Source organism: Pinus tabuliformis, chromosome 2_1 (assembly GCF_031772625.1).
Source record: "Pinus tabuliformis cultivar Carrire ecotype Pingquan chromosome 2_1, CPIR1, whole genome shotgun sequence".
Classification (NCBI taxonomy): domain Eukaryota; kingdom Viridiplantae; phylum Streptophyta; class Pinopsida; order Pinales; family Pinaceae; genus Pinus; species Pinus tabuliformis.
In genome coordinates, this window is record NC_142299.1 from 152,776,869 (window position 1) to 152,790,296 (window position 13,428).

Genomic DNA, 13,428 nt, shown 5'->3' on the forward strand with positions numbered 1-13,428 from the left:
ATAGTCATTTCCCTGTCAAGAACTACTTCCCCAATAGATAGGATCATTCTTGATCTTGGTGATCCTTAAGAAATATGCTTGCATACTCTCATCTTTGCCCTTCTTAATTTCCTTCATCTTATTTCTAAGGAACAAAACTTGATTTGCATCATTAACTTTAAATAAACTCACCAGTCTATCATAGATTTCCTTGAGGGGTCAGTTCGGAAACATAGGCACCAGGTGCTTGTTGATAGAGTCCCAATGATCTTCTTTGCTTTGACTTCTCCCCTGGTTCACTTGTTTCTTTGGAGCAGCAGATGCATTTGATGGAGGCTCAACAATTCTGCCTCTCACATGGTCCAACACTTCCTACTCTTCTAATAACAGATCGAGAGACATCTTCCATCCGTGATAGTCAGACTTCTCACGGAGTTTGACTTCAGCGGGGAAGTGTGCTGAGGACCCCATGACTTCTTTAAAATTGCTTCAACACCTTCGGTGATTGCTCTTGCTTGGCTTTGTCTTTCACCTCAGCTTTGATAACCATTTAATTATGGTATGTTCTATGATTAGAGCATTTTACTTCATATCTTTTTTTTTATTAGCCACTGTTTAGCAATCACATAAACATAAAGTAAAGTGCAAATAGAAAATTAAAACGATTGACAGAAAACAAGCCAAGACAAGAGACACAAGATGTGGCGGCTAGCCAGGGACAAATCCCAATGTGGGGAAACACTTTGATCAATTCTTCTTTAATCTTCAATAGTTCAACAGAGAGAAATAGTATAATTCAGAATTCTGTAATTTTATAACAGCAGCAGCAAACCTTAAATCAGCAAAGTCAAACTTGGTCAAAACAGCCCCGGATTGACTTCTAGTCAACTTGAAAACAACTCGGTCTTCAATACTATCTTCAGCAGCCCAAAACAGCCCACAAAACTCAGTCAAAACAACAGTCAAAGTTCAGCAATCTGCGGTCAGCCCTAACCAATCAACGCTAGTCAACTTTTAGGTCAACGCTGGTCAACGCAGCCCCTAAAAGTATGCAAAAGTCTCCCTTGGTCAACGCTCCAAAAAACAACCCAGCAATTGGTCAACGCAGCCCTAGAAATGTCAACATTGCCTAGAAAGTCAGCGCTGCCCTAAATTCATCAATGCTGCCCTAACTTTCCCTTCTTCTTGCACGTGTGAGAGAAGCTGCTCCTTTGCTTGCCCAATAAGATGAGGAGAGAGAAGACAAGTTGAGATGAGATGATGTTGATAATGAATCCATCTCACTTCTTATATGATTTGATGGGCATGTGTGCCACACATTTAGCTGCTGGCCAACCTTGACAATTTGTCAAGTAAATACAAATAAATGCATATCTCCACAAATACTTGTTGAATCGGATGATCTTTAGATCAATCCTACACCTCTCGACAAGACGAATCTAGGAAAAATATCAGTTGCCATAAATAAGGTGACCCACATGGAGTTTGCCCTAGTTGCCAATTTTAACAAACCGGAACTATCCTTGCCCCTCACTGAAAAAGATCACTTTGAATTTCTCTCCCAGCAACTGCTGTGCTTTAGAAATTCGATCTTCTGATCTCCACTCGATGTATTTTCCAAATTCCCATCAAGCCTCCTGTTATAATCTTTTTGTTGAGAACCAATGGCCCAATTAGATTCTAATCAACGGCTCAAAGCATTTTGGTTTGATCCTCGTCTTCTTCTAGAAGTTTCACCCGTAGTTTATTAATACCCTTTTAATTATTTTAATTCCCTAAGTTTAGACTTAGGCCCCCCTAAAAATAATTAATTATTTTAATAAAACTGATTCCAGGTGGAATTTCCCAAAACGATTTCTGGGTAGTGGGGAATACATGTGTCAAGCCTCCCTACAAATTTGAGGCTTAGAGCACATTCAATGCTACCATAAATCAACAATTATCACTACCTCCCCATGTGAGGATTAGGTAATTTTGCGCCCCTGCTGCCTTCCTTGGATGTGGTAGTCGTCTCTCAGGCTCCCTCTCCGGAATCGAACCCTAATTCTTTGTCACCTGTCACCACCATGGTAGGCCTCTATCCTACCATCAAAGGTTGATAGGAAAAAATTTGAATGAAGCATCGGCAGCAAAAGGGTTGTGGCGTCCATCGAGTGATCATGATTCAATTGAAAGCAGGCAAGCTTGTGCCAACCTTTTATCTAAAAAATGCATCCCTCCAAAGAGTCAGGACTTGGTGCACGTATTAGCTCTAGAATTACTATGGGTATCCTAGTATAGTACCATCAAAAAAACTATAATTGATTTAATGAGCCATCCGCAATTTCACAGTCTGAATTAGTTCGTACTAAGACATGCATGGCTTAATCTTTGAGATAAGCTTATGACTACCGATAGGATCAACTAGGTAGTACCCTCCCACTTCAAAGGGCATTCCAGTTGCTCTCTCTTACCAAGAGCCAGCGTGAACACCCATAAAGTCAAAGAGATATCAAAATATCATGTAAAACTTTTTATACCTTGCGCCTCTTGCATCCCAAGAAGGAACACACACTACATGCCAAAGACATGCAAAAGAAATGCCAACATCAAACGCAATGGATGATGGATGCAAGATCCACAAAGCGAACAAATGGGTAAACCTGCCAAGTCATGAAGCACCATGGCTGCTTGGGAATTTGTAACCACCCCCCTAACCAACAATAATGGTCAAAGCCTTATCACCTGCGGCAACCACAATGAACTGAAAAAGGGAAGAAAACAAAAATGGGCAATCACCTGCCCACTCTCTTAGAAATGCCCTCCCAAACCCTCCTTGCCCCACACTGACACAGCAACGATGACCTCGATTCCCTGACCGCCTGCGGTAGCCTCGATGAGAGGCAAAGGAAGGAAATAAAATGAGAACCATTGACCCCAGAGCCTCTCTTAGAAATGCCATCCAACCCTCCCCACCCCGCATCAATGCCACCTAGGAGTCCTCCCGGATAGTACGACGGTGGACCTCAATCGGCTGATTGCCTACGACAGCCTCGATGCAAAGGCAAAGGAAGAAAATAAAACGAGAACGACCAATCTCGCAACCTCTCTTAGAAATGCCCCCCGACCCTCCTTGCCCCACACCGAGGCCACCTAGGAGTCCCACCGACAGTAGCAATGGTGGACCTCGATCACTTGCGGCAACCTCGACGCAAAGGCAAAGGAAGGAAATAATACGAGACAAACTGAGTCCGCAACCTCTCTTAGAAATTCCCACCAACCCTCCCCGCCCTGCACCGAGGCCACCTAGGAGTCCCCCCGGACAATAGCAACGATGGACCTCGATCACTTGACCGCCTGCGGTAGCCTCGATATGAATGTGATATTCCTACTTAGTATTTTACTAAGTAAATATCAATTTTGCTCAATTTTGGTTTATTACATTGTTACACTTAGGATAAGTAGCCTTAGAGGACCCACGTTTGCTTTTTGGCATAGGAAGCACTCCAACATTAAGCTATATGAAAGATTGCGGCCTTGGTGAGCATGGGGCCATCACAAGGGAATTCCGACCCACATGGCGAGTACTCTCTCATTGGAGTGAAAATTGGTGTGAGGAACTCGATGTGGGCCCACATGGGAAATCTTGGAGGCAACTGTGACAAAATGAAGGAGGGACTCTCATTTTGCTCATTCATCTATCATTTCAAAATTTGTCTCTTGACATAGGACGCTTGTGCAGTGAGCCAAGTCTGCATGTGTTTTTCAACACATGGGTGTTTTTGTGTGGAGATGTCAGCCCTTGCTTCGGTGGACTTCAAGTTCCAACCTAAGGAGGGAGTTCTACTTAGTTCCAAATCATACCAGCAGTAGTGAGGCCGTAATACAGCAGAGGGAAGCTACAACAGTGCAGGGACTGCGCAGTCTGGGTAAAGTCACTTTGGGAGTTGAGGAGTGAGTGAAGTTTGAGGTGGAAACTTGGAGGGAAGGCCTGGGGAACCTTCTAACAGGATGTAGGCATTTTTGGGGCATTTAGCAGCATATTCTATAGGTGGGTCGATTTTCCCAGCAGCAGAGCCACTCAAGCCAAAGAGGGTCGAATTTCCGAGGTCAAGCTTTGGCCAAACCCTTCGTGGGTTATTCTGGGTTTATTGAGGAGAGTCTGGGTTAATTTCCTGGAATTTTCTAAGTAGTGGAGAGGGCCCTAGCAGCAGATCCTTTCAGGAAGCAACACATTTCTAGGCATCTACAGCGCAGTACTTGGGCAACATAGCAACAGTTTGGAGGAGGGTGTCTCACTTATCATTTTGGGCTTTGCTAGCTTGCCTAGAGCAAGCCCAGGTGCACTCATTCCAACACCTTATTGTACACCCCTTTTTCATTAATAAAAAGAGTACACAACGCAGTTTTTGGTGCCATTTGTGTCTAATTGCTGGTTATTGTTTCATTGTGTTTTGTCTTTTTTGCTTTGCATATTACTGTTAATTTTCCCTTAGGGATATTACAACAAAGGAAAAGGAAGAAAATAAATGCAAATCAAGGGGAGCTTGCTACACAAGCAAGAACATATCCAAACAGGAGGAGGGATTGGGCAACTTCACCACCCCACACACCCTACGTACTAGCAACCTAGGAGATTGCCCATCGGCTTACCAACTGGGCAATGAATACTTTTCACCTGTGGCCACTTCCACACAGAGGAGGGAGGTCGAAGCGTTCCACCTCGAGGTCCTTCTTCCTGATAGCCCCCACAATTGATGTAGCAAGCCTCCTCCCCATTGGACCACGATTGCATACACAATTGAAACAACAAATACCCATCACATTGTGACTTAACATTTCTAGCCGCAAAAGTCTACTACGCATGCAAGATGCAAGAAAAATCCGACCACTCGATCAAACATATGGGCCACCACATCTATCAAAACCTCAAAGCCAACGCAACCACAGACGATGTGCACTTTGAAAGGAATGCCAACCCTTAACTTTACAATAAGGAGAACCACTCCTCACATCGCTCGATGGAAAAAGCAAGCAAGAGTAGGGGGGATTTACAAACAAAACCCTTCCACATTCCACTTAAATGTATGCATCTCAACTGACAATTCCAACAAAGAAAGAGTACAAGCACAAGAAACCGACAACATAAACAGTCAAACAATGAAGAGGCTAGCCGTCTCAAGGAGCAACACACAACAACCCATCCAACTCCAAGAACATAGAGTGAAAGGGAGTTGTTCACATATGCCCAGTCAAAATTTGTGGTTTCCAGCGAACGACCCAAGGGCATGAGAGCGACATAGGCATAGAGGAGTTTTGGGTTTCCATCTGGCACAACAACAACAAAGGAACAAAGGAGCGCTGAGCAAACTTATCATGTTTATCATTTGGATGGCATAAGGAGTGTAAGGTAGAGGAGCGAATCATAACTTAGCATTTTTTTCACGACCACTTGTGCACAGGCACCCACACACGACAGGACCCCAACCTGGTCAAAAGAAATTTTGGGTTCCCATAGGCGCCCACACACGACCCGAACGAAGGCACGAGGGAGCGCTCGGCAAATGGCCGCACAACTGTGAACAAGGCACACGCTGCCGATCACAGCTTAGCAGTTTTGGCACAGCCTCGTGTGCTTGGGGGCGCTCACACACGACATGACCTGACCCAACCCACCCGAATGAGTTACATGTGCGCACACAAATGAAATGAACTGATCCCGCTCGAACAAGTTTACATGGGTGCCCTCACACGACACGACACGACCCAACCCGACCCACTCGAATGAGTTTACATGGGCACACACAAACGAAACGAACTGACCCAACTGAATGAGTTTACATGGGCACCCTCACATGACACGAACGAAGGCACAAGGGAGTGTCGGGTAAACAAGCCACACAAACATGCAGAAGGCACACAACAGGTCACAACTTAGCATTTTTGACATGGGCCCGTGTGCCCGAGCGTGCCCACACACGACACAACCCAACTCTTCCTGAACGAGTTTACATGGGCGCCCTCACACACGACAAGGCCCGACGCGACTCACCCAGACGAGTTAACACTAGTGCACACAAATGACACAAACTAACCCGACGTTGGGCAAATGGGCTGCACAAACATGCACAAGGCCCACCCCTGATCACAACTTAGCATTTTTGACATGGCTTTGTGTGCCTAGGCATGCCCACAGACGAAATGACCCGACCCGCCCGAACGAGTTTACATGGGCACCCACAACACGACCTAACTCGACCCACCCAAACGAGTTTACATGGGCGCCCACACACAACATGACCTAACCCGACCCGCCCAAACGAGTTTACAGGGGCATCCACACCTGTCACAACTTAACATTTTTGACATGGCCCCGTGTGCCCGAGCACGCCCACGCATGACACACCCAACCCACCTGAATGAGTTTACATGGGCACCCACACACAACATGACCTAACCCGACCCGCCCAAACGAGTCTACATGGGCGCCCATAAACGACACGACCCGAACCAACCCGCCAGAATGAGCTTACTTGGGTGCCCACAAACGACACAACCCGACCCGTCCTGCCTGAATGAGTTAACATCGGCACCCACACACAACTTGAACGAAGGCACAAGGGAGCGTCGGGCAAACGGGCCACATGAACTTTCACTAGGCACAGGTTCGGTCACAACTTAGCATTTTTTATATGGCCCTATGTGCTCGAGCTCGCCCACACACGACACGACCCGACTCGCCCGAACGAGTTTACATGGGCACCCACACACGACCCAAACAAAGGCACAAGGGAGCACTGGCCAAATGGGTCGAACGAATGTGCACAAGGCACACGCTTAGTCACAACTTATCATTTTTGATACGACCTCGTGTGCTCAGGAGAGCACACACACGACACGACCCGACCCGAGTTTACATGGGCGCCCACACATGACACGAACCACCCAAACGAGTTTACATGGGTGCCCACAAACGACATGACACCGACCTACCTGAACGAGTTAACATGGCGCCCACACACAACCTAAACAAAGGCACAAGGGAGCGTCAGGCAAATGGGTTGCACAAACATGCACACGGCACACGCCCGGTCACAACTTAGCATTTTGACACAACCACGTGTGCCCAAGCGCGCCAACACATGGCACGAACCGAGCTTCCCGAACGAGTTTACATGGGAGACCACACACGACCCGAACAAAGGCACAAGGGACCGTCGGGAAACAAGTTGCAAAAACATGCACAAGGCACATGCCCAATCACAACTTAGCATTTTTGACGCGGCGCCAAGTGTTTGGGTGAGCGCACACACGACACGACCCGACTCGCCCAAACGATTTTACATTGGCACCCACACACGACATGACTTGCCCAAACGAGTTTACATGGGTGCCCACAAATGACACGATCCAAACCGACCGGCCCGAATGAGTTAACATTGGCGCTCACACACGACCTGAACGAAGGCACAAAGGAGCAACAGGCAAACGAGTCGCACGAACGTGCACAAGGCACACGCCCCGGTCACAACTTAGCATTTTTGACACGACCCTGTGTGCCCGAGAGCGTCCACACAAGACACGACGCGACAAGCCTGAACGAGTTTACATGGGCGCCCAAACACAACCCAACCCAACCCAACCTGCCTAAACGAGTTAACATGGGCACTGACACGCGACGCGACCTGACCGACACTCAAATGAAAAAAAATAAGGTACCTTTTAACTAGAATCCCACCTTCCAACATCTGATGCTGACAAATGGGCGAGGGGACATATGACTGATGCAGGTGGCGGAAATATGAATGGAACGTCACATCAACTACAAGTGGCTCTTAGGGGTTGTTGGCTGGAAGAGTTGAACAGGAGAAAAGTTTCTCCTAGGGGTTACACACTTTGGTGGGTAACAGAAGGCAAGGTTAATGTGAACTATTTTTGGTAGCCCTAACATTGAATATGGCTCACAATGATACTTTAATGATTTTTGTCCTTGATGATGTTGATCTCACTTGATCTTGAGGGTATGTTTCAGGTGGTTCATCACTCATGCAACAAAGATCCTTTGAAGGAAGACTTGACACATATCAAACGCCTTTCAAAGGATGTTTTGCCCATTGTTGAGAGCAAACATGACCTTGTAGCCCTAGCATTGCCCTCATGAGATGGACATTGGGCCTTGATGAGATTCCACATGGTTGTATGCTCCTTGCTACACCTCTAGATGTTGAAATGTTGTACTAGGAAGCCAAGGCATTGGCTTGTTTGATGATGTACCTAGATAGACCTAAGACAATCCTAGGTTGGCCTTGACCCTATTTGATGAACATTGCCTTGTTCCATAGCCTAAATGAGGATGGTTATCACTGAGATGACATGGAGGGCTAGTACATTGCACCCATGTGCCAATGCTCACCTCAGAGCTTGCCACATTGCCCCCATGTGCCCTAAAAGGGTGATGTGGCCTTCTTGGAGATGATGTCATGGTGGAAGAGGAGTTATTTGGAGATATACCCATGCACTTTGATGATTTCTTGGAGTGAGGAGCACTCATGAGCCTCTTTGTCACTTGCTTGATGGAGATTGTCCATTTTGAGAGGATGATGTCATCATGGAGAGCCTTTATTCCCACATGTGTGCTATTTTGATGTATTTATTATGTTTTAAAGCTATCTTAAGGTCAACTTGTGACCTTTAGGCCTAGTTGAATGCTCAAGTAAGCTTTTCTCAAGGTTATCCTCATATTTTAGGGCTATATCACTTAATGTGCAAGTTTGGGAGGTGACTGATATCATTATAACACCCATGGTTGATAGTAATTCTAAGGATTTACATCTTGAAAGAATAAAATATTACCTGATCATTAGCAATAAAAGTTACCGGATCCATTAAAATAATTGGTCAAGAAAAAGAAATTTTATATTTATATTGTAGGGTCATTACCATATTACAAAATGTGTACTATTAAACAACCAAGAATTAGAAAGGTTCAATCAACAAATTCTATCAAAAGTTACAACTGTATCTTGATCATAAATATATATGTGATTATGCTGTAATCTTACCTCATAATTGCAAGACCCCCAGGCTTAAGAACTCGTCTCATCTCTCTAAATACATCTAGTGGCTTGTTAATGTAATCAACACTTACCTACAAGACAATGAAGACACTTACAAAAAGAAAATGTGGTCCAAAAATGATCAATTTTACACATGAAAAAGAAGAGCCAGAATATCATATTGGAGACAACTGGAGCATCTTTCACTATTTCATTTTATTTTTTCTCTTGCCTATATAAGTAAAATAAGCAACATGGAAGCAATTGTTGATGTTGTAGTAAATTAATTACAAAGACTAACATTAACTTTACTAAACTGAAACCTAGTTGTTGCCAAAAATGGATCAAGCCAAGGATAAAGAAAGTCTAACTATATAATCATATGTACATTATAATACAAATATACATGAATAACATGAAGTGCTCAAACTATGTGCTTACATTCCCAAGGAAAAAGTCAAAGATAGTTTGTATAAGTGGTTATCCCTAATTACCAGATTGCTTCCCAAAAAAGGCACACTCTAGCTAGTTTCCATATCTTATATGGCTAACAACCATTTATGCTCTCTGTTACCACCTAAAATAGCATCCAAGTGGAGAAGTCCAATCCATAGATGCCACCTTGGGGCAATGGAAGGGAGTTGTCATTTAGATGCTAGTTTAGGTAATAACATTTCAATGTCATTGCCGTGGATAAAGTCTGCCACCTGGTTTTTGTAGGGAATCTTCTTATGCGTTCATTTTGATGAGTATGTTTTGAATTATAAATTAAATATCTCATCTAGCAAATCCACTTCAAGATAATTTAACTAAGAAATACACTACAAGAAGAAACCCTCAAGATCTAATTCATCTTGTCCTTGAAGCTGAAAAAGTATATAGAAGAAGAGTAATAGGCTTAAAGATAGATAAAACCAAATAATTCCAGACTTTGAATCTTTCCAAAATCTAAGAAATCTATTTGTTGATCATTCAAGTTTCCTTAATCCTCAAAGTTAAATGGCTCCTACATGTTTAACAAATTATTATAAGCATTTTAATTTCACAAATATTTCAGGACAACCCGATGTATTGCCTAAATCATTGGAGTGTTTTCCTTTGTTTCATGGAGATAATGTTATTAGTGCATGTAACCATTGGGATTCCTTCATGGATTTCATTATGATTGCAGAAATTGAACATTCTGATGTCTTGTTTAAATGTGTTGCTTTGTCTTTAAAGAAGGATGCAAGAAAATGGTTTACTAGATTTGCTTGACAATAGTATTAATTCCCCTGAAGGTTGTAGAGAAACCTAGATGGTTAGAAAGAAGAGATATTAGGTTTCTCTTAAATTTAACTAATATGAAGCGGAATGAAAATGCAACAATTGATGAATTCAATCTAAGATTGAGTGAGCCTACCATAACCACTACATTGTTGTAATATTTGAATGCTTTCTAAGGTCAATTTAGTTTCTTTCTAAATCAAGCTAAGCCAACAGATCTAATGGATTCTAAATCCAAAGCTAAGAGAATAAAAGACAACTTGGTGTTATTAGAAAATTCTGACATCCTAGCACCACCTAGAGCTAGGCTCAACCTAAGCCAAAAACTGTGCATATTGATCATTCAATACTTCCCTTGTATTGGTCCTCCAATATCCTTGAAGATCATTGAATTCTAACACACTGGGTTTACTTCGTGTCTTTGAGTTGACCACTTTGGATATAATGCATGTAGGATTCTGCCTAACACTGTTGATTTCGGGTAGCATCGGATGTGCTCTGGCCACGAAACTTGGTGGGGAGGATAAGGCACACGAGATCTCGAATACCCAGAAAGGGTTTGGGCAGATTCTAAACAATTTGAGAGATATTAAAATAATTAATAATTTTAATGTAATCTCTAAGTCTAAACTTAGGGAAAATAAAATATTAATGTGAATTAATATGAAACCGTGTTAGAATGGTCCAAAAGTCATGGATCAAGCCAAATCTAATCTTAGCCGTTGATTAGCGACTTAATTTCGGCTGTTGATTTGTCAATGAGAAATGTATAAGAGGAGGCTTGAGAGGCACTTGGATAACACACTGAGGGAGTCCAGTCAGTTCAATTTCTGGAGCGGGGTTAGCTGAGAAATTGAACCAGTGTCTGGAGAGCAGTAAGGAGGCAGCAAGTACGGAACAAAGAGATGGGAGATACACGCAGAGGCAGAAAAGGTAGACGCAGGGCCAGAGGGAGCCATGCAGAGACAACAGAGACTGCGCAGAGCCAACAGGGTTTGCGTCATCCACACAGAGGCTACAGGAGCGACGCAGAAGGCCAGAGAGGTTGCGCAAAGTCTCAACAAGCTGACACAGAGGGTTTAAGGTCATGTAGAGGTCAGTAGGGCTGACGCTGGGTTCAGAAGAAGTGCTAGAGAATTTGTCTATCTACGGGTAAGCCAGTTTGGCACCCTGTTGTACTAGAAAATCGTTGAATAATAAAATCCTCCCTTGCTGCACCGGTTTTCCCACATTGGGTTTTTCCGGGGACATTAGTCCAAAATAATTGTGTCAATGTGTTGATTCTTGTGCATATGTTTGTTTCTATATTACGGTGTGATATCTGCAACAATATTTATTTTAATGTTTATTGAAGTAATTTCATGAATAACTTATGGTGAAATAAGTAGGAAAAGTAAATTAGTTGCCGCAGTGATAGAATTTTCACATGGTATCAGAGCAAGTAATCAAAGACTGAAAAAGAAAATTAGTTATGGGTCGAGACCACGATGCAGAGGCATCCACCTCAGGGGACTCACGCAGATTTTCAAAATATTGCACAAGAGAAAGAGATCTCGATTTCTCTATGTTGGCTTCCAGCTGGAAGAAGAAGTGGCGTGCATGACTAGTGCTACATCATCAGAAGTATGGTATATAGACAGTGGAGCCTCATGGCACATGACGGGAATCAAGGAGTGTTTCTCAGAATATCGAGAAGAGAAGATGAATTTTCAGATCACCATGGGGAACAAGGCAAAGTGTATGCCAATAGGGAAGGGTACCATAGTTTTTTCAGACAGAATCGGGAGAGCGGTTCCGTGCCACAAATGTGCTGCATGTACCAGGATTAGGGATGAACTTACTTTCCATGTCACAACTACAAGGCAAGGGCTATGACATCTACTTCATCAAGGAAAAGGTATACGTCAAACACCCGAGTTGGAAAAAGAAGGTGCAGATCGGAATCAAAAGTAACCAATTGTATAGATTACAACTAGAATCACCAATGGCACTAATAGGCAGTCATGACGACAAGGACTTGAACGAACTATGGCAAAGAAGGATGGGTCACTTGCACCATGGAGCTCTGAGAATTCTCAGGAGCACGGTAATAGGAGTTCCGGATCTGAGTACGAAACGAGATGATGTATGCAGGAAATGCGCTCTAGAAAAGTATGCCAAGGCGACATTTCTTGGGAGAAAACACAGGGTCAAGAGTGTACTAGGATTGATACACTCAGATACCTGCGGACCTATGTTCGTCAAAGCTCTTAGTGGTGCCGAGTATTTCCTTACCTTCATGATGAACACTCGAGGAAAACTTGGATTTATTTTCTGAAAACCAAGGATGAGGTTTTCTGTCGATTCAAGGAGTTCAAGGCTCTAGTGGAGAATATGATTGGGAAGAAAATAAAATTTTTACGCTCAGATAATGGTGGAGAGTATGTCGATAAGGACTTCACTGATTATTACGCTAAGGAGGGCATCAAAAGAGAGTGGATAGCTCCCTACAATCCGAAGCAGAATGGGGTGGCAGAGAGAAAAAAGAGGACTATTGTAGAAGCAGCTAGGGCCATGCTATATGATTAGGATATGCCGAAATTCTTGTGGGCGGAAGTATGCAACACAACTATCTACGTTTAGAACAGGACTCCTCATCGGCATTGGGCAAGATTACTCTAGAGAAAGTCTTCACTGGGAAGACGCCTGAAGTCAGTGATTTCAGGATATTTGGGAGTTTAGCATATTGCCACATACCCGAAGAAAAAAGGAAGAAGTTGGATCAGAGTGCAGAAAAGGGATATCTAGTGGGATATAGAGAGAATGCTAAGGCATACAGAATCTATCTTCCAAGGAGCAGGAAGGTAGTAGTACAACGAGATGAAAAGTTCATGGAGGACAAAGCTTTCAGAAGATCTCGCAAAATGCCTTCTGAGGAGCAGTCGAAAGAGGATTGGTTGGTCATGCCTCTTCAACCAACGGAAGTGAAGAATTCTTCCTCAAGTTAGGAAGATTCCCAGGATGAAGAGGAGGAGAGAACATAAACTCCTGCTGGTAGAGGAAGAACTAACAGGGAAATTCATCAGATTCTGCGTGATGCAGAGAGCTTCATCGATGAGCCAAGGAACAGTAGGAGAGAGAGAAAACAGCCAGACAGATATCAGGCGTT

General features: G+C 43.6%; 1 protein-coding gene across 4 annotated transcripts in view; it reads right to left on the minus strand.

Moving 5' to 3' along the window:
* LOC149199196 (S-adenosyl-L-methionine-dependent methyltransferases superfamily protein) overlaps positions 1-13,428 on the minus strand; it is a 559,137-nt gene that overhangs the window by 224,997 nt on the left and 320,712 nt on the right. For 3 of the 4 annotated variants that reach the window (XM_089402334.1, XM_089402335.1, XM_089402333.1), the window contains one exon: positions 9,021-9,106. The exons of the other annotated variant lie outside the window; for it this stretch is intronic. In XM_089402334.1, coding sequence (XP_089258460.1) covers positions 9,021-9,106 — 86 coding nt within the window. The remainder of the gene's footprint in view (positions 1-9,020; positions 9,107-13,428) is intronic. 4 annotated transcript variants of the gene reach the window in all.